The sequence below is a fragment of the Anoplopoma fimbria genome, chromosome 18 (genome assembly GCF_027596085.1).
Source record: "Anoplopoma fimbria isolate UVic2021 breed Golden Eagle Sablefish chromosome 18, Afim_UVic_2022, whole genome shotgun sequence".
In the NCBI taxonomy this organism is placed as follows: domain Eukaryota; kingdom Metazoa; phylum Chordata; class Actinopteri; order Perciformes; family Anoplopomatidae; genus Anoplopoma; species Anoplopoma fimbria.
The window spans coordinates 10,648,142-10,670,335 of record NC_072466.1 but is presented as its reverse complement, the minus strand read 5'-3'; the positions used below and the strand labels follow the sequence as shown (position 1 = coordinate 10,670,335).

The 22,194-nt window shown below is 40.2% G+C and overlaps 1 protein-coding gene across 1 annotated transcript in view; it reads right to left on the bottom strand.

Annotated features, from left to right (window-relative positions):
• mthfd1l (methylenetetrahydrofolate dehydrogenase (NADP+ dependent) 1 like) overlaps positions 1-22,194 on the bottom strand; it is a 37,635-nt gene that overhangs the window by 13,087 nt on the left and 2,354 nt on the right. Inside the window, 16 exon segments of the mRNA XM_054618134.1 lie at positions 3,835-3,946; positions 8,524-8,592; positions 9,419-9,559; positions 11,250-11,326; positions 13,002-13,104; positions 13,666-13,740; positions 14,231-14,365; positions 14,984-15,030; positions 15,507-15,643; positions 15,924-16,097; positions 16,260-16,357; positions 16,434-16,501; positions 16,810-16,921; positions 17,478-17,614; positions 20,709-20,809; positions 21,601-21,725. Coding sequence (XP_054474109.1) covers positions 3,835-3,946; positions 8,524-8,592; positions 9,419-9,559; positions 11,250-11,326; positions 13,002-13,104; positions 13,666-13,740; positions 14,231-14,365; positions 14,984-15,030; positions 15,507-15,643; positions 15,924-16,097; positions 16,260-16,357; positions 16,434-16,501; positions 16,810-16,921; positions 17,478-17,614; positions 20,709-20,809; positions 21,601-21,725 — 1,711 coding nt within the window.

The window sequence follows — 22,194 nt, the reverse complement described above, 5'->3', positions numbered from 1 at the left end:
AAACTTGCCTCACTCTGAACATCTTCCCTGAATTCACTGGTCTGTCCAGCACAACCGTTTCCACCAGTGAGAGGTGAACGTAGTTGAATAAAGTACAAACCAGATGCATTCACCTTCTGTATAATCTTTGTGAGGGCAGCCTCTCGCTAGGACACAATGATCATCAGCTAACCCTCTTAACATGTAATTCAATTGAAAGGATAAAACTGAAATGTGACAGCAGGTCAGGAAACTAATTCAATTGATGTAATAAATGAGGTTGTTCGAATGCTTGTGTCTGTGTGCAAAGATGATTCTATACAGTAAACACTGCCTGTTTTATAGAGTGCAGTCAAGCTGTCATAAGGGAATGATTTGGATCAGTTCCCTTAGGATTGAAAATATATTATGTTATCGATTCTAGACGGAAATAAAGACAAAAATATTTTAAAAAATGTAATGTTTGGTTGCATGTGACCAGTATACATATGGGGTTTTAAGTAAGAAAGGGAGTTATTCACTGTAGCTCACAGTGCTTGCGGCTGACATTTCTCTGAGGCTTTAGTGAGAAAAAACAAGTGTTTCTATGAAGAAATGCATCACTCTGCTCTGTGAGGTTCTCTGCAGTACTGGGGAAAGTATGATTTATTTTAACAGGGATGAAAAATACTGCAAGGAAGGGAGGAGAGAAGAGAACAGAAGAAAATAAGTGGGAAAGAGACAAAGGGCTAAAGTAAATGAAAGAGACGAGAAAATCTTCTGGGTACAAGAACAAGAGGAAGAAAAGCATCATTTTATTGCTGAGACTCAACAGCGTCTGGGAATATGACAATGTTGACGTTAAGCAGAAATTGTGGCTTGGGGGGCCTTGACTGCATCTCTCTCTCTCCTCCCCCCCTCTGGTAAAAAGTCTCTGAGTAAAGAGCAACAAATTACGCCTGAGGGACGAGCACAAGAATGTAACTAGCCTTTATGTGGCCTTGACCGCTGACAGAGAGCGTAGTGTTCCTCGTTAGCGCCACATTAGAGCTTTGGCTCTGAATACCGAACCAGACTGCCAGTGAGAATCACATTCTTAGGTTCGGGATTTGTGGATATTTCCATAAATGATCTGTGATGATCTCCCACCAACTGTGAACAGGAGTACTACTCGTACTCGCACAATGTACAACAATGCAGAGCAGAGGACAATGTGAGGGAAAAGAATGGATACAAAGACTGCCAGTGCACAATGACAGCAAGTACAACACACCACTATGATATTACACCAAGCAGGAGATTGACCCCGGAGGATGTCACGAGGAAACACTTCCAAGCTTCCTGTTCTGTGTGACGACCTTGAACTGGCCAGAGAGCAAGAGGGGAAGAGGAGGTCGATGCTGTGAGTGAAAAGAGAGCTGGATGGTGTTACTACCAGTCAAAGCATTAGTGTCAGCCCCCATGCCAGTAAAAACACTAACAGAGAAGGCTGGAAAGTAGGCTGGATCTACATAACCTTTTATTTTCCAGTTGGGGTTGTTGCATTTGGTTTGGCTGCAACCAATGATTAATCTCATTATTTACTATCTGTTGATTCTTTTCTTCCATTATTTGGTTGTGTTTAAAAAGTATTAAAAACAGATATATTCAATACCGACTTTTATAAAAAAAAAATTAGACAATCAGGAAATGTTTGTATTTGAAATGGCCCATTTGAAGTAGGGTTGCATTAGGTACCTTAACCATAGTCAGCATGCCGACCACCATCTACTGAAGGTAATACACTGACTATGGATAAGTACCTAATACAATCCCACTTAAAAACACCTGAATTATTCCTTTAAACGAAAAACTTTTCTTAAAAATGGTTGTTTCTCAATTATTTCTCGACCAAATAATCGATATTTCTGTACTACTTCTTAATGCATACTATCACACAATGAGTGCTGTATTTACCGTACATTGACAGCTACATAAAAGGCATACAGAAATCTAGGATGGAGAATTTAAAAGGCAATGATGTTGTTTTTTTGTTGTTGTTTTTTTAAAGTGGTGTTAAAAGGTTTTAGAGCTTTAACTGTTTTACATGTGAATATATCCTAATTTGTCATAGGCCGCTTCTCTAAAAGACAAAATGATGTGTTGCTTTAGTTTAGGGAGGCTCTGCCGTGTGGGAAATCTTGTAGTAAAACAGTGTCAGGGGGTTATCTGCATTCAATACTCCTGACTGGTAATGATACAGGAATCCCTCACATCTGGCATGTGGAATCCATCCCCCAGCAGCCCCCTCATCACAATAGCAGCATTTCTCCAATTTAAAGTCCAGATCCCAAAGTGACTTGAAAAACCCCCAATAACAGAGAGCATGATGAAGCTCAGCCAAGAGTAAGTTCACACACACCCCAACAACCCTCACTGAGTTCACAGAGAGTTCATCTACTTCATAACATGAGGGGCGTTTGCAGAGATAATCAAACCGGACTGTAAATTATTACATTATATTATTACTAATATATATTATAATATAACATTATAAGACACTATAGTGTGGTTACATCAGTGTCAAAGACAGAACGAATGATTACAGTTTATTACAGTAAGTAAGGAGAAGTCAAAAGCAAAAAATAAAATGATTACTCATATTACCAATTGTAACGGATTTACAGCAGACTGACTATCCTATAAAATTGGAGCTAATGGCCTTGCTGTTCTTATTGTTTTCATGTGCATTGAAGGATTACTAGCTAATTGAGTGATCTTTACATTTCAGCTCCAAACAAAGTAGTATAGATAATTTAGCTAAAACCCTTCAGACTTCCTCATCAAGTTTCATCCGAGCAATTACTTTGGTGTCTACAAAGCTTTCATAACCAATAAAAATGATGACCACAACTAAGAAAATAAGAACCAAGCTGTGTAAACTGAATGATTGGGGGGGTTTACATGCATCCCAGCTGCAGAGGAAGGGGAGGGAGGTGGAGTTCCTGGCAGCTAACAAACACATAGACGGGGAAGGGGGGGGATGAGACGGACAGATGGAATATTAGTGGGGTGGAGAGGTTGAGAATAAAACGCATACAAGCCTCCCTGCTTCTCTACTCCAGTGTTGTGAAACCCAACTCTCTGCTCACGCTGCCTACACATTCACCCAGCTCACAGATGACAGCTTGTGTAAATGCTGTGCATGCCCAAAGAGTCACCCGTCTCCTTTTACCTGTTATTGCTCTCGCAGAAAAAACTCTTCCACACATACACATAGATATAAGCCTTGACACGATTGACATGTTCATCCAAATTCACCTGACAAACTCAACAACACACACAGGTACATTCCAAACATATTTCTGCAGCCAAAGTAAATGAGGACGGGAAAGCGGGCAGCGGGATAGATAGACAGATAAAAATGGAAATACTCAAGTATGCTTTGACGTTGAAGGGATTAGTGTGGTTTACTCTAAAGCATTCCAGGGGCTCTTAAGATTATCAATCAGCTTCCTTCCTCTCTCTCCTTTGTTTTTTTTACGCAATCTTTCCACCCGTTTCCTAGAAAGTTACGCAGCAGCAGGACACAAGAGCAGCACATGAGTCAACTAGTCAACCAGAGGCGGTTGGTACAGAGCCAGAACCAGAACTAGGATGAATGTAAGACAAAGGTTGCAATGGCAGGGGAGCAAGCTGAAGTTCATGACTGGAGTAAATATAAAATTGTAGTATCATCAGCCCTGCTAAAGACTCTTAGGCCTTAAATTCTCCCATATCTGGGTTCCTGGACTCTTCAGTTAACATCTTGTTGTCTGTCATCCCCAAAGGCTTTGTGGTTGTGCGTCTGCTTCAGCTTGTATGTGTGATCTGTATGCACCGATTGTGCGCTCTTACCCACAAAGCCGTCCCGTCCAACCAACTTCAAAGCCAGCTTGTCTGCCAGCACCGAGGAGTTGCCATGGGCGATGTTGGCAAAGGGCCCAGCATGGACAAACACTGGCGTACCCTGCAACAATAAGAGGGGCACACAAACATGCAGGAGGAGTTAAGAAAACAGTGCAACCCACAGCAACTCACCCAACCAAGTTTAAATAAGGACAAACTCGCTCTTTCAAACTAAATTCAATATGTTTCAGAAACATAAATAAATGTTGAAGTGTGGATGCACTTTGGCTGGCACTGCGGTTGTCTAAACAGCGGGCACAAGTTAAGAGGTACTCGACTGGCACGGCAGCCGGACTATGGGCCAAGCTTCCTTCCCCTGCTGATTTGGATTACTCCTCAAAGACTGGACACACACACACACACACACACACAGAAACTAAAAGAGCACTTCAAGTATAAGTTATTGCCGCTGGCAGACACACAGGACACCGCAATAACTTTCAGTGAGGCAGTGCAAAGTGCAATACATGTGATGAACATTTCATAGGCTCAGCATTTACAAATCAAATAAATGTTAAAAGTCTAATTTTTAAAAGTAGAGTTTTGACTGTTGGATATCACATTTGTTTGCTTACTTCTCCATACGTTCCCGATTAGAGAACTAACCTCCAAAAGTAACATGAGTTCAAAAATATCTATCATATAACCTATATATGGATTAGGTTTAATAATAATAATAATAATTAAGCCTTTATTAGTCCCACAATGGGGAAATTATTTCTCTGCATTTGACCCATCCCGGAGGAGCAGTGGGCTGCAATGAAGCGCCCGGGGAGCAACTTGGGGTTAGGTGTCTTGCTCAAGGACACCTCGGCATGTTGCCGGTAGAGGGGTTTGAACCACCAACCTTGTGGTTACGGGACAAGCGCTCTACCTCATGTGCCACAGCCGCCCCAAATAGAATTCCCTAATAGAACTAGAGAGACTTGACAGAAATGTGCATGAAATGGATATTCATGCTATGATATTAACACAACATAGTTATGCAAGTATTCAGCTATCTCTTCATGCATGTCATGTACACAACACTAATGTACCTTGAAATTTGTGGCCACTGTGTGTTGTTCGTATAGTTGGGGGTTGTTTGCAATTAAGCATAATAAAAATACTGTGGTAGAGAATGCATGACAAATTATATAACTCTGATATTGATTATATACAATTGAAACTAATCATATTTCCTTTTCAATTGGGTTAAAACTCTGCTACCACTGACTAAAACCCACAGTTGCTGTCAGCTGACAAGCAGCAGACGACCTATACTGAAAGGTTTGAGGCAACAGCTCTGCAATATTCATTCAAAGACATTTTGATGTTCGCATTCAGCTTAGACAAGGAAAGGCATGAAGGAACACACGCAAGATCTTCTGCTCAAGATACGGATCCTTCTGTTGCACTCAAGACAGACTTTAAAAAAGCAAAATTACTGAGAAAACTAGTGACAAAGAAAACTGGGTTACTCAAACTGACCCATTGTTAGGCTGCATGTGAATTCCTTGAGAGGGAGGAAAAAGGAAGGATGGGAAGGACTTGCATGATTTTCTAAGCTTTTGTTTGCATACCTCTCCCTCTGCCTGCATAAACAGCCTCCCCTCAGAGGAGTAAATCAGCCATTTAAGACTCTGAAAAACGCTGTCTATTTGTCTATGAAAACTAGAAGAACAGATCACAGCAGCATCTAACTACAATAAGAAGAGAAGGTATACAAGGAAAAGCAGATACGAGGAAACAAAAAAACATAATTTTAGTAACCATTCAATAACATGTTCCTTTCTTTATTCAAAAGGAAAGTCCACACACGTCATACACTACGTGAATACCCATCTGTGTTTCAACTCCTGAACTTTAACACGACCCAGTTCACACTTTCCACTTCCGAACATGAGGCAAAGAGATTCAGGCAATAAATAAGCCACAACAGGGTGATGAAAGTGGAAAGACACGGAAAGTCAGGTGTGTCACCTCTTCAACTGGTGGACAAGAGGATGATGAAGACAAGGGAAATGAACAAAAACAGGAAGATGGGGATCATGTCACCGCTTCCGTCTCTTGTGCATCTCTTGTACAGTCCACTACACCAGCTGCAGACCAGTGATACACCTAATAAAAATGTTCCCAGTCTAGATTCTTAGATAGCACAAGGATTCAAACCTGATAGTCTGTAGTCACAGGTCTGGTTGTCTACGTTACAGTCTACTGCCTCTCGCTAGGAAAGATGCATACATGAGGTTTGGTGAAACGCCACGTAGACAGGATGTTTGAAAAACACAGAATAACCGAGTTCTGCATCATAGACACGTACACAGGGAGAAAGTTGAACCACTATCCCTTTGCTTCTGGTGCTTTGTCTCCTCCAAACCTCATCTGAAACAACAGAGAAACGTGCGCTCTAGCACACTCACACACACAAGCTTCCGTATGCCAGCTCCGTTCTCATGTGTCCCTCTGTATTCAACACAAACAATCACAAGCCAAGAGGGCACGAAGGGCACAGGCGGTCAAGCAGGATGGAAAGTTCTCATGGAGCTCTGAGGTCCGGTCGGTCCCGATACCAGTTCCCTGACCAGAATCACAGGAAACCCACACAGGAAACGGTTTCACACAACAGGACCGCAATGCTTCCTCAAAAAAATAACAGAAAGTAACCAAATATCTGCTGCATGCAACACTCCACCCCCTCTATACCCTTGAAAACACCCAGCCTGTGTTGATTTACCCCACCCAATTGCTGTGTGTTACCAAGCTTTCTGTTTAAAACCAACAAGCTAACGAAAAATAGTCCTACAACAAAAACAAAAACCTGTTAGCAGGAGCATGACCGCTAACATTGTTGACTTTAAAGACTTAAATCAATTAAGACAGAAAAATACAATTTGGCCCACAGCCAAGTGTCTCAGACTTTTAGTTATAAAAGCATACTATGTGAACATCATGATCAGAGATAAATCAGACGCCTTCGCCTGGAAGTGCAAGCTCCAACACACTGCTGAGACACCACAATGACTAGATAAGTAATGCAGCATCACTGTCTCAAGAGGGAGGAAAACTGTCTTACCCACAAGGTGATGAGAATCTTAAACGTGAAACAAAGTCCTCTTTGAGGTGAAAATATCCTATGTTCTATGTTTATATTAAAGATTTTCCTCATCCCTTTAATCATCCTGTGATTAAGCCCATTTCCATTTACCTCAGAAATCTGAACTCGGGGCTGGGGAAATGTCATAACCGAGCTGACCACGTTCCAGTACAACAAATCAGAAAACGTAATGGGGTTTGCCCTGGCAAGGTTAGTGATATAATGATTACGCCGGTATTTTGTACATCCAGACACAGTCGCAACATGTCCATGGACAGAATTTAATGAGAGACAATTAAGAGAGACAATTACGGTTATTTTTTTATAGTTGATTCGCGGCCATCTTGTATTTTGATATCGGGGGAAGTGGTGTTTGTCCAACTTTCCAAGGCAGAAATCCGGCTTCAGGTGGCATTCGAGTTAAAATTTCTGACAAAGAACTCAGTTGAAATGAAACGCAGCTGTACTGTATATGCTGAGTGAACAGGGTAACTAGCAGTACATCAAAAGTGATTAAAATGTCTTGTTTTATCCAACGAACAGTCTAAAAACCAAACATGTTCAGTTTAATACCATAGAGAGAAAGAATCTAGATAAATTGAAAATACTCTCATTGAGAAACAAGAAATGATTTTGCTTAAAAATGACTTGAATGATAAGTCGATTAACAAAATGTTGGCTAATTCAGTTTATTATAAAAAATGATTGTGACGCATGTGAACTACCATGAACTTTATTACTGAAAACAGCTGGATAATGACTGGTCACCTAAAATAGTTAATGTTTCATTTTCAAATTGTTCATTTACTATAAATAACAATTCTTCTTTCACTCTGCATACTTTATTCCTATTGACACAATGAGCACAGGAAGTGAATGAAACCAGTCCCAGGATACAGGGATGATTTCAAAGTTCCATCCTTTAGTGGGTAAGTTAGTTAATGGGCCAGTCTTCTCTAAACTTGGTACTTCTTTCAAGTGGGCTTTAACTGTACCAGAGAGGCCAAAGATCAATACTGGATGTCTGGTTTGTTATCGGTACATTCAATCATTTAAACCTCCAAAGTCCACTGCTCTCCATTTCTCCATTAATCACCTTGAGCATTGGGCTTTTTCCTCTAGCACAGGGACAAGGAGGTATATATATGTTTATGTTCCTGTGTGATCAAATGTCCAGTCATCTAACTGTAATGTCTCAAAATCTAAATGAAATCCAGATGTTGCCAGAGGCAGCGTTATGGTTTATGTCTTCAGAAAGGACTTAGGACACAATGAATCTGGATGGGACGGCCTGTGAGAGCTCCACCTGCCCTGCTACACTCTGCTAAACTGCTATTAAGATATAAAAAGCCATGGGAGGAAAAAGTCAATTTATCATTCTTTCTTAAAAGCTCTCAGTGGAGCACTCTCACCCTCTATTCTCTGACAGCTGATGTAGGTGTAGTCAACACTCTTAACGTCCCTGTGGACTGCCAGCCTATTTATTCTACAAGATATTCACCTGAAGACGCTCTGTTGAGACGGGTAATGACTATTTAAGTGGGGTTATGTGCGTGTCTCACCTCGAGGGTCTGCATCAACGTGGGCTTGATGGCATCTTTCATTAACACCGCCAGTGCTCCACTCACACCCTGACAGGCAGAAAGAAAGAAAGAAAGATATATGAGAGCGGGGATTGAAACAAGAACAAGTTATAAGGATTCAGATAAATATTTGTCCTCACTTACACCTTATAGTTATGTACATAAGGGTTAAATGGTTGTCCACTACAGTTGATAAATTTCACTACAGTCCATTTTTAGGTCTCTGTGCTTTGCCTCCAAAAACATGCCTTGTTAGCATTCTCAACACACTACACACACATTTCGTATACACACAGTCGTACAGCATATTCCCACCGGGGCTGGCTCTAAAGGTGTGGTGGTGTTTTTGCATCGAGCCTAATCAGAAGACTAATGTAACTCTATAGGGGATCCTCCTCTACGGCCCTGAAACAACACAGGACACGGTCTTCGGTGGGAAACCAGAACCAGCTGACCCCACATGTGGACCCGGTGAGAGGTGCGAAAACTCTGCTTAACATCTTAATAGCAGGTTACACCTATATTATACGTGTTGTTTTGAAGAGGGGAAGTGGTACTTTAAGTGAATCTTGGACAACTGGGAATTTTGAAAAGTTTAAGCTGCAAGTTTGACAGAAAATTATGATGATGATGAATTATGTTAAACATGTTTTGGACTTCTTTCTCAGAAAAACACCCACAAGGGCCCAACGCCGCAGGTTCTCCAACCAAAAATGTAGGACACACCTAACCTTCCCACTTCTCCTGCAAGGCAATGACAGAGAAAGTCTCTTCATTTCAATCCTGAGATGTAGTGATGAAAAGCCGACTGTGAGATTGTCAGCTTTCAAATTCCCACAGTCTCAAAATGAAAAGACCACACAGTAACACACACCAGGTCCTCTGCGGTGATGGGCTGTCCGGAGCGGCTGGTGCCCACCACCATGCGCGCCAGTCTGTTTCTCATGTCCTCCAGGCTGTCTGCCAGAGCCAGGATGGCCATGATCTCGCTGGCCACTGCAATGTCGAACCCAGTCTGGAGAGTGAGAAAAATAAAAATAATACACAATGTGAACTACCAAGGGCAACAAACTGCAGTATTTGTTCAACGGCCTCAAGAATATTCATATGCATTTACAAACCACGAAACAGAAGAGCAGAAACTCTGTAGTTTCATGGTTATTGTGGGAAATCATGTGAAATGTTGCAGCTACAATGCAAAGCAATGCATTTACACTTTCACACCAAAAGTAATTTTACTTTATAATAAAAAGTGTTGACTGCTTAGTTAAGAATAATATTTTTTGAGAGTGAATGAAATGTCTCAAACCTGACTGAAATTTCCACAGTGACTTAGAGACCAAATATTATCTAGACACCATAGTCACCAGCTTTTTCACATGGGCAAGAGACTACAACTCACATAACTATGGCCTAGTTTTGGAGTAATGACTTTGGGGAAGGAAATTACTATTAACATCTTTAACTATTTTTGATGTGACTTTCTATATTGATTTATGTCAAACTAAAACAATAAATGATGGAATGAGGGATTTCCACCGGGAAAAGTAAAGCGGTGTCCATTCCACGTCAAAAGAAAAAAAGAAATATAACTCAAACCACATCAATCCACCAAGGAACACATTTCTACTCCTAGCGATAATGCCCTGAGGGGCTATAGTGTATCCAGAGCTGGAGGAAGGTGGAGGACAGAGGAATGAAAAAGGAAACAGAATGGATGAACTGATGGCGCTAAATGTAAACATATGCTGAACTGGCTCAGAGGCTGTTCCAGGTGTGTGTGTGTAGATGGGTGGGTCACTTTTCTCCTTCTTCAAACATTTGCTTTCACTTAAACCCGCTTGCTTCCCATTGAGGTGAAATGTTTATTTACAGGATTTCATTTAGCTGTCATTGCTACAGCCATATGGTGAAAAACATCTGGGCTTTATCATGAACAGAGAAGTGGGAAAATGGGGGGGAGTTTGTAAGTATATTGTAAAGTTTCTATATAATCATAGTTTTATTGTACGAGTACCTAAAACACAGACATATCATGCCACCTAAAAGGGATAGATCAGATGTTTGGAGGTGATGTTGTATGAGGTACTGGTTCAGATTCACCAAACTCTCACAATACCACAAACTTACTAACCATTCAAGGCAGCGGTAGAACAGCAACCCCCTTATTCTGTAAGGTAAAATTACTGTTTTTTTCCAATAGAGTCTGGTGACTTTGGCGAGAACATCGATTGCTAAAAATACTTCAGCTCCCTGTCGGAAATGGCTGTCTCAAGTCAAAGTAAAACAGAGAAAGCTATTCTAAATACAGTGTACATTTGAACTGATCTTCTCCAACCTGAAGGCATGCAGACCGTCATCTACTGTAGGTATAACAGTGACTGTGGTTAAGTACCTCATACAACCCCATTCAAAATTAAAAACATCTGAACTTTCCCTTTAATATAAACATTACAGGTTAAAGCCTCTGCGATGGGAAAACTGCAGTGATTTCACTGTTTTTCATACTGTGTGGGTGAATGAGGAAATATTTGCAATGAACTGGAATGTAACACACAGATTAGTGGACAATCTTCTGGATATGTTGGTCATATCCCGGATATCGCAAAAATACACTAAACAAAGCTGGTGGGTAAAAAAAATATTTCAAAAGGACGTCATATATTCAGAGGAAAGTAGATTGTGAAGGCATGAATGCTGCATACCTCTCTTATCTGTCCTTTTTCTGTGCTCGCTTGTCCGACTGTGATCTTCCTCAAGAAACGGTCATTTGTGTCAACAACTGGAAAACAATGGACAGAAAGAAAAAAGGTTAATTTCCTGCAACATTTCTTAAAAATCCACAACTTTGAGCAGGAAAACGGGCATAGCATCAATGACAGACCAAACATGTCATGTTTTTAAAGCCTGAACCTGCCAGACTGTAAAAATCCACTTCCACACGTTGTTAAATAGACACAAAATCACATAAAACTAATATTTGACAAGAAGAGAGATTCTTATCAGTTATTGTGAGTAGGTGATGACACACTGAAAGTGCTTATGCTATGAGGGATTTGCTTCTTAAAGTTTCTACACTCAGCACTCGGCTTATTCTCTGATAATGTGGTCAGAAATCTCTGGCTTTACTGTTGTTTCAATGAGCCAGGAAACCACATTAGTCAAACATGATCCTCATGTTTGTTTGATGTATGGAAAGAGAAAGTGAAAAACATGGTTTGTTTCATGAACACACAGACACACCCGCATAACATTAGGTTGTAAATCTGTTTTTAATCTCCAGGGTCCGTCTTTTAAGAGTGCCCTCTGGAGCCACTGGAGTAAATACCACATCAGTCATAGCAGCATCCAGCTGGTTGTTCTCTCTGACAACTTCAATCCAAACACAGCTACCACTGAGGTAGCTATTCCCACTCCTTCCATACCCACAACTGATGAGTTCGGAGCTTTTACATTAGATGTGTTGAATCCATATGAACAAAGGGGCCATTAAGAGTTGTCATAGTGTTCCGTTGACGAGAACACCAACATACTGCAGTGACAATTCATTTCAGAACTTGCTATATCAAAAAATTCTATGTAAATCAAGATAGTATGTGATATTCTTTAGAGTTTATGGACCATGGGAAATTAGATTTGCATTATTCATACTAGGTTTATAAACAAGCATAAGCATTTCATTCTCAAGAAAAAAGTCATTCTAAAATATGAAATCAAACATAAAATATAACGTATGATCATTTAAAACTGAAAGAAATAAGCAGTGAAAATATTGCTAAAATTTCCCAGGATAAAATATATTGAAAAATTAAAAAAAGTGAAAGTTGATTACTTTCAGTTTAAGTCTTTTGGCTTTAATATAGCACTACCACTAAAAAGGAGAAGACATGGAATGGCGTCAACTCTCGTGACATTGAACCACAGACATTTGAACGAACTTGACATTACAGGAGATGGCGCTACATCACAGTTGCTTCACATCGTCATTTAAGTGGAGCAAATATTAAACGTGTGGCAACATTATGACCATGCCTACACAGTTCTCAAACCATGTTTTTCTATGTATATATATATAGCTATATTATATCTGGACAAAAACAAACTCAAAGTCCTGTTAAACTAAATATACAAAAACTAAACCTTTCTGAAAACCTGAAACTAAGGCAAAAAAACCCTCTGAAAACGATATAAAACTAAACTTAAATGAGATTGAAAAGTCAAGACTTAAATTAAAATAAAACTTAACTAGTGTAACCTTGCTTTGTGGTTGGTATAACATGACCATTTTATTAATAATACATCACGTTGGTTGGTATGTTGATAATATTGTCAGACTGAAATAATGACAACCTGCTGCATCGAGAAGAAAACACAAATCCTACTGAATACTTCACGAACTAACTCCTTCTTCTTTAGTTTGGGCTATCAGAGTGATTTCCTATACTTCTGTTAGATACCTCTCTGCCAGGTGATCTTCGAGGGGTCAAGGTCAAGACGAACAAAGGTGCTCACTTCCTGGGGTGTGAGAGATGCGGGATCTACTTTATTGATCCCTAGACGCTGGAATCGAAGAGAGAAAGAAGATTAGAGGATCAACCGTGAGTGTTCTTGGAGATGTGACGCTTGGGTGAAATTATGGCTTCAGTCCCAGCTGTGCCACTACTGCTAGATACAGTCATTTATATGTCCCAGTTTATATAAACAAAACCAGAATAAATGACCACGAGGCGATCAACTCACTGTTGCGGTTCAAAATATTCACTGGGAGTGCTCTGTTTAAAAAGTAACACATTCACACACAACTCTTTAACTCTCACTCTGTCCATTAAGACCAATAAATATTTTATAGTGCTTTTAACTTCTCGTCCTTGAGACTTTCATACAACAGGACAGACAAACATTCAGTTGGCTTCTGTTCAAAATGCATCTCCATTTTATCTATTAAGCTTTGATATTAGGGCATCCTTCATCAAAACCACAAAATTGCATTACTTGTAGAAAATGGTGGAGGGAAAAAAGGGAATTTTAAGATAGGCTCACTTATTGGATGAAAGTGTTTTATCAGAGCCTAACACAACTGTGCTTCTGGCTAGGAATGATTGTTGAAAGTTTAAGACTTACATGTAGCCTGGAGATTTGGATGGGTGAAAATCTTCTGACTCCATTCACTGAAGGAACCAGTCTACTGAACAGGGCCTTGAAGGAATAAGAAAAAACAAACAATTTAATTACATCATGTGTATTTATGCATATTAAGTACATTTTAACTGCACCTCAGAGGATTAAAATGTTTTCTTGAATAGAATCTTCACTCCAAATACACAATCACACTATGGTTGTGACTGCTAAATGTAACTGGGACATAAAAAGCATGCTCTTACATAGATTCATTAATTGTCCGTGTGATACATGTTTAAGGCTTGCCTGTGAGTATTCAATGGCATCACAAGATAATAAGATTGCAGTTTGTACACATAATATATAAAATTATTAATAATAGATTATTTCCTTTCTTAAATCGAAAAGAACAACACATATAAATAGCATATTTGGAAATGTGTGCAAAATCCGGACAGTCAGTACACTTACACCAGGTCAAAACAACAGTTTCACATTTTTTGCTGGTATAAGGATAAGTTATTATTCTCTACTGTGCTGGTTAGTTGGAATGTTTGTTGGAGAACACACGGTCACCTTGTCTGACTGGGTATAAGGATCGTTATTGCTTAGGGACAAGAAGCATCCTGGCATCGATGGCTGCTGCCACCAGGTTGTTGGCTGCTGTGATGGCATGAATGTCACCAGTCAGATGGAGATTGAACTGAAGGGTAAGATTGACAAATAAAGAGGAACAAACAAATGTGAAAGAGAGTTGAAGTCAAGAAAGTCAAAGTACTATTCTTGTAATGTATTGGTACACATTGTGGGTTTGGATGTCCCAAGTGGAATTAAAACCTCTAACAATGGGGTTTAAAATGTAATCACAAAATGTTGTATTACATGTGGCTTCAAACAGACTAATCTTCTCCTGGTTTTGACTAGGTTTTAAAAATATTATGACATATTCTCTCCATTTAGCATGGGACCTTAGATTTAAAAGAAGCAAAACATTGTGAAGACGTGAGAGTAAAGGGTGGTAGAAGAAAAAAAGCTGAAAGAAGCTGATGTTTTGGTATGAGGAAAGAAGACTATGAGTCTGCAGCTTAAAAATCTGTCTGCTCCCCTCTCACCCCTCCCTCCCTTTACAGACAGTGATTTAGTCACTGGCAATATTATGCCGCAGTACCAGGGGTTGTGTGTGTGTGCGTGTGTGTGTGTGTGTGTGTGTGTGTGTGTGTGTGTGTGTGTGTGTAAACTAGTGTGAGTCTCTGCATATCTTAAGTCTTTGAAGCCTGCATTAGTCCAGCTAGGGAGCAATGAGACCGTCTGTGTGTCTTACCTCCTCCATAGGGATGACCTGGGCATATCCCCCTCCTGCAGCTCCCCCTAGGCACAAAGAAGAGGTAGCACAGTCAGAGGCAGACCAACAGGACGGGGACTCACAAAGGAGGAATGCTGAGCAGTGTACTCTGAGTGAACTACTCCACCCCTGCACAAAATGTAGCAGGGTATGAAATGCTAGCCCCACGCTGACAAAGATAGCTTATCACACAGTTACTTGAGACATTCCTAACTGCTAGCTTGGGCGCCCGTCTCTGGCCTTGTCCTGATTCAACTAAATGTATTCAATGCGCAGAAAAACGCATCTCAGAGTTGCATTCAAAATAACATCCAACTTATGTTACATGAAAGTACATCTCCTTACAGAGTGGAGCTGAAGTTGACATTAGCTTTCTTACAAAACAGAGTTCTAGAGAAAACTGGGTTTTTGAAGGGTTAACTTCAAAATAAGACAATACCGCACTGGAGCACAGGATATATCATGTACAATTAGCATAAGGACTTAAGTATTCATTACTGACCTTTAACCCCAAAGGTGGGTCCCTGGGAAGGCTGCCGGAGACAGGCAAAGGAGTTGAGCTTTAGGTGGGCAGTGAGGGCCTGGACCAGACCAATGGTCACCGTGCTTTTACCTTCGCCCAGTGGAGTGGGGGTTATACTAGACATACAGAACACACAGAACAGTTTTAAATTTCACATTTTTCAGAAATTTTATGTCATAATAACATTCAGTCTGTAGCCAGATAATTGATACATTGCTTTATGGTAATACCCTAAAGGAAGCAGGGATTAAGTGGTGGCTTGCCTCTTACTTTGCTGAAGACCAGTCAGGTTTACTTTTATTATATTACAAATCTAAGCATTAGGGAGCGCCAAATGAATATATAGTAAAAGAGATACAACAAAAAAGATTCAGTTGATCAGCAAGTCACACTCACCCAGCAACCAGCACATATTTCCCATCGGGCTGTTTGTGGAGGCGGTCCAACAGGGAGAGTCGGACCTTAGCTTTGCTCCTGCCATAGGCTTCAAGCTCTTCTGGCAGCAAGCCAATCTCCTCAGCCAGCTGGTCCACTGGCTTGGGCGTCTGAGCTCTGGAAATCGCTATGTCACTAACAAATACAAAAAGCATGACAAATCATTCACATGCATTTGATTTTAAAGCATTACATGGACATTGTATCCAAGGTGCAACTTAAAGAACAATGTGGCATGAGAAGAGGATCCTACGTCCAGGTGGATAAACTCCCAATAGCCTCACAGATAGTCTATACCTTGGTACAGGGGTCAGGGGCTGCAGTTTGAGGCTGCGCAAATGCCAGGGTTGGTACTGCTGCTCCTGGAGCCACCTACTGCAACTACGCACCACATTCTAGAAGACAAAGATGAGAGTCAACGAGGTGGGTAGATAGGTAGGTAGGTAAAGAAGAAAGGTAGGAAGCACATACCTGTGTTCTGTAAGCAGCTGCGAGGTATCCTAACCCAGACTTTGAAGACATCTCAATGGCATGTTCATCTAGAACAGAAATAAGACAACTCTATGACAAATGCACATGTTGATTGAAAACATGCTTACCAAATAGTTAGGCACTTTTTTTTAAGATACCCTTTTTAGCCTTTAATCAATAGACAGAACAAATAAACTGTAAACGGGGACGGAGAGGGGACAACATGCAGCAAAGGGCCACAGGTCAGATTCGAAACCCAGGATGCTGTGGTAAGGACTCAGCCTTAGTATAGGGGGCAACCACTCTACCAGGTGAGATGCCTGGGTGGACCCATACAGGGTGATTTTGATGACTATCACATTATATTCCAATGTACCTGTCTCCAGGGTGGGCTCACAGCGGATGACAGCAGCCCCTGGTTTAACCCAGGTCGGTGGGAAATCCATATTCTCAGCTCCTAATAGGACCACAGCATCAGCCAGCATCACCTTGGGAATAAGGAAAAGAGAATAAATTACATATGAAGAATTTCAAAAAGAGAGAAAAAAAAAAAGAAAAGAAGAAAAAAAGAAGAAGAGTGTAGAAGACATACGTGTTATGTTTTGTATTGTCTATGACAGGCTTATATAACTTTAATGACAAATCTCTTCAGAAAAATGTGACATGGTCATTAAATTGCTTTCAACTGACAGAACTGTTCGAGTTACCTCTGTTGCAACTGATGATATTTTATTACATTGCATTTTGTAAAGAAGACACTGACTCCTTGTGGTCGGCCATTATAACTGCACATACTGTAGCTGCCACAACTGTACAATGACTATAGATATTTGAGGACATGGAGCATAAGAAGGCTTTCCATTTATAAAGCCATGGCTTCAGCGCTACGTCTTTTCAAACAAATGATACTCAAAACAAAAGTAAACAAAGACAGTTAAAACAAAATAATGTCTACTGGGAGTGAGTGACTAACACTTACATTTATACAAAAAATTAATTTTGAGTAAAATTTGTTAAGAGTCACACACACACATGCATACTCACTTGACTCTGAAGGCTCTTGGAGCTCCAATGACTCTTGAGAGCTACCAGTCCTCTTCTTTCTATCAGGCACTGCAGGGCCACCCCAAAGGGTCCCTCTGCTCCGACCAGCAACACAGTTTTCCCTTCCAAAGGAGCATCTGCAGAAATATTTCAGTGCAACATTAGGACAAAACCTTTTTAATTCATTAAGTGCCTTTTGTGCGTGAGCAACCAAACTGTCGCCTTGGTCAATATTTCAGTTATAGTCAAGCTTATCAAAATGCTGACCAACTCAACATGAATTGAAATGGCTTTGCACAATGCACACCAATTGAAAAGTAAGTGTTTGGTATTGTTAATTTTTAATGATAATGTAGCTTATAACATTTGTATTCCATTTGTCTCTGTTTATTTTTACTAGCTGTTTGAGTTTTGATTTACTTATTAACACATTTCATCCTTTTAAAGTTTGATTTGAATACGTAAAAAATATATATTTTGTGAATATTCATCTGTATTTGTATCTTTTTCATGTCTGTCAAATAAACAAAGAAAATAATTTTTTGGAAAAGTAGGTGAATAATAGCTTTGTGCAACACTGTCGATATAATAACAGATAGGGTATGCTGATATGTGGCACATATTCAAATCCTATACCTTCTCTCTCTGAATGCAGGTGAAGGAGACAGTGTGCAGGAGTTTTTTGTTCTATATCGTCAACCATAGGTATTTTCGGACGCACTTGTCGACCTACTGGTGTGCAACAGTTCGCTCTTTTTATATTTTATCTACTACTGCAACTTGACCACAAATTCTTCACTTGCAAGACATTGATGGCTACTAATTGTAGGGACACTGTGTCCTTGTGTACAGTGGGTACGGAAAGTATTCAGACCCCTTTACATTTTTCACTCTTTGTTTCATTGCAGCCATTTGCTAAAATCGAAAAAGTTCATTTTTTTTCGCATTAATGTACACTCAGCAACCCATCTTGACAGAAAAAAACATAAATGTAGAAATCTTTGCAAATTTATTAAAAAAGAAAAACTGAAATATCACATGGTCATAAGTATTCAGACCCTTTGCTGTGACACTCATATTTAACTCACATGCTGTCCATTTCTTCTGATCCTCCTTGAGATGGTTCCACTCCTTCATTGGAGTCCAGCTGTGTTTAATTAAACTGATTGGACTTGATTAGGAAAGGCACACACCTGTCTATATAAGACCTTACAGCTCACAGTGCATGTCAGAACAAATGAGAATCATGAGGTCGAAGGAACTGCCCAAGGAGCTCAGAGACAGAATTGTGGCAAGGCACAGATCTGGCCAAGGTTACAAAAGAATTTCTGCAGCACTCAAGGTTCCTAAGAGCACAGTGGCCTCCATAATCCTTAAATGGAAGAAGTATGGGATGACCAGAACTCTTCCTAGACCTGGCCGTCCAGCCAAACTGAGCAATCGTGGGAGAAGAGCCTTGGTGAGAGAGGTAAAGAAGAACCCAAAGATCACTGTGGCTGAGCTCCAGAGATGCAGTAGGGAGATGGGAGAAGTTCCACAAAGTCAACTATCACTGCAGCCCTCCACCAGTCGGGGCTTTATGGCAGAGTGGCCCGACGGAAGCCTCTCCTCAGTGCAAGACATATGAAAGCCCGCATAGAGTTTGCCAAAAAACACATGGAGGACTCCCAAACTATGAGAAATAAGATTCTCTGGTCTGATGAGACCAAGATTGAACTTTTGGCGTTAATTCTAAGCGGTATGTGTGGAGAAAACCAGGCACTGCTCATCACCTGCCCAATACAATCCCAACAGTGAAACATGGTGGTGGCAGCATCATGCTATGGGGGTGTTTTTCAGCTGCAGGGACAGGACGACTGGTTGCAATTGAAGGAAAGATGAATGCGGCCAAGTACAGAGATATCCTGGAAGAAAACCTCCTCCAGAGTGCTCAGGACCTCAGACTGGGCCGAAGGTTCACCTTCCAACAAGACAATGACCCGAAGCACACAGCTAAAATAACAAAGGAGTGGCTTCAGAACAAGTCTGTGACCATTCTTGACTGGCCCAGCCAGAGCCCTGACCTAAACCCAATTGAGCATCTCTGGAGAGACCTGAAAATGGCTGTCCACCAACGTTCACCATCCAACCTGACAGAACTGGAGAGGATCTGCAAGGAAGAATGGCAGAGGATCCCCAAATCCAGGTGTGAGAAACTTGTTGCATCATTCCCAAGAAGAGCATGGCTGTACTAGCTCAAAAGGGTGCTTCTACTCAATACTGAGCAAAGGGTCTGAATACTTATGACCATGTGATATTTCAGTTTTTCTTTTTTAATAAATTTGCAAAAAATTCTACATTTCTGTTTTTTTCTGTCAAGATGGGTTGCTGAGTGTACATTAATGCGAAAAAAAAATGAACTTTTTCGATTTTAGCAAATGGCTGCAATGAAACAAAGAGTGAAAAATTTAAAGGGGTCTGAATACTTTCCGTACCCACTGTACACCTGAACTCTGACCCCTAACCTTTGAGCCCCAGGGAATGTCTTAAATTGGTCCTAAACGCAATAGTTAATCATTATTTGTGCGTGTACAAGGTCTGAGGCAGTTCTAAATTTGTTCTCAGAGTAAGAACAAATTCAGGTAAAAAGAATATTGATGATTTGTCAAAAAACATTTGTACGCATGGTTAAAGCACAGATTTGTGCATGCGCATTGTTTAGTGAGTAAGGCCCAACGCGTGTTCATACGGAAAAAAGTTTAAATCTTTTACTAGCTTTGTTTAATTCCCAAATATGGCGATGGTTTTCCAAAGCTGCAGTTTGCTGTTGTTTGACATTCATTTACACCTAGTATAATATAATTTTTTGTTCTGCCTTATACAATAGCGTACTAAGTATAAAATGTGTTAGCGGAAATGTTGTCATACCTTGTCATTAAGCACTCAGGTATTAAATATATATAATTGACCAAAACCTTCCTCAAAACACAGTTAGAATAGGTTGATACTATGCATTTGGGACACAAGGACAGTGTCACATCTGGGTAAACACAGCTGCATCTAATTAAATTAGCAACAAGTAGGATCTTGTGTGCCACAATAATAATGATTATCAGTACTTGCTTGTACTATAGCTGATCAAACTTAATTTGACCAGCTACGCCTGCATAGTGCATGCTTGAAGTCTCTAAAAAGAGTCCATCCCAGCAGAAATGTGAGCCCCATTACAGCTACATATATCAAAGTGTTTACCATGTTTTTCCAGCAGATCCAGGACAGCACTGGCTGTTGGTGGCACAAAGCCTTTACTTAGGTCTCCTCTCACCAGACGGCCCATATTCAAATCAGATATCCTATAACAAGAAAAGATGGACATAAACAAATCAAAATAAATAAAAATGATTCCCCCTGGAAGCAATTAACTCTTACTGAGCACCGCATTAAGGTTATTTTGTAACTGTAAGTGCAAAGATAGTGTAAAGTACATTCAGAAGGCTAAAAACTTGAAAACTTAAAAGCTTAAAAGTGCTGAGTAACATTTCAAAGTATATAGTATAGTTATATTATCAAAGAGAGATCGAGGATTACCGGTCAAAAACAACATTCTTATCAAACACAAAAAATAAACAAAGTAGTTTGCTGCAGTAAAGCAAAAGGACTGTATATCTCAGTTTTTATGTAAATCTAAAAAATGTATACACAATTTGCCCTCAGTTTAACCAGTGCTGTTCAATTTGCAGTGATTATGAAGGGTGCCTTGCACATTTTGCTTATTCACTTATGGTGAAGTCACATGCTGCATTCAGACAGTCTTAATTCTGTGCAGCCCTTTTCTAATTTAGTGTACACTGTGAGTAAATACATTTATCTCTGTGGGACGGGGACACACGCACAGCTGATACCTTGCAGACTGCTGCATAAAAATCTCTACTGCTGACACATTAAATATCTCAACTCATTTTAAGGGACTACGAATGCAATCCAAAAACAATAAAATAGAAAATCAACAGAGTTTAAGACTTTTTAATAGCATGTGCTATTTGGAAGAGATATGCTCTTACTATTAGGTCTCTCTTTGTGCGAACAGAAAACCCAACAGCCTTATATGCTATGATCCTAGTTAGCAAGTGCTAGTGGTTTTTACCCATCTACGTCCTTCTCAGGTTTGAGTGTGTTCAACACTCGACTGGTGAGGGAAGCCGGGGGGAGGTTGAGGTGGACTCCGTGAACCCTGGGGTCTTCATTCAGCTTCAACAACTCTTCTACGATCTACACGCATTGACACAAAGACAAAACACGCACAAACAGAATGTTTCTGTCAGCCATTGTTGCAATAGCAGCAGCATGAAATGTAACATGTTAAACATATATTGTCACATGTGCTGGTATGAGTTCTGTCTGTATTTTGCCTACAGTCAATTCTGCACTTTGCATCTAAAACGTAAAGTATCTTTGATCTTTTGAGAATAAAGAACTGATTATGAACAAGTAATTACATCAAATTGAACTTGCCAGTGCTACTGACTAAAGCATAACAAATGTTGGCGATTTCTGAGAGAGGGAGAAAATGGTGTGGGAGAGAGTGAGAAAAAAAGAGAGGAAAGATGTGCGAAAGCAGAGCAGAGGCTCAGCAGATCGGTAGAGACCTTTTAATCTGGATTTGTAAGGTAAATCATCCACTCTCAGCTGATATGCTATTGACCGGGTTTCTCCTTTCTATATGGATAAAGAGTCGACT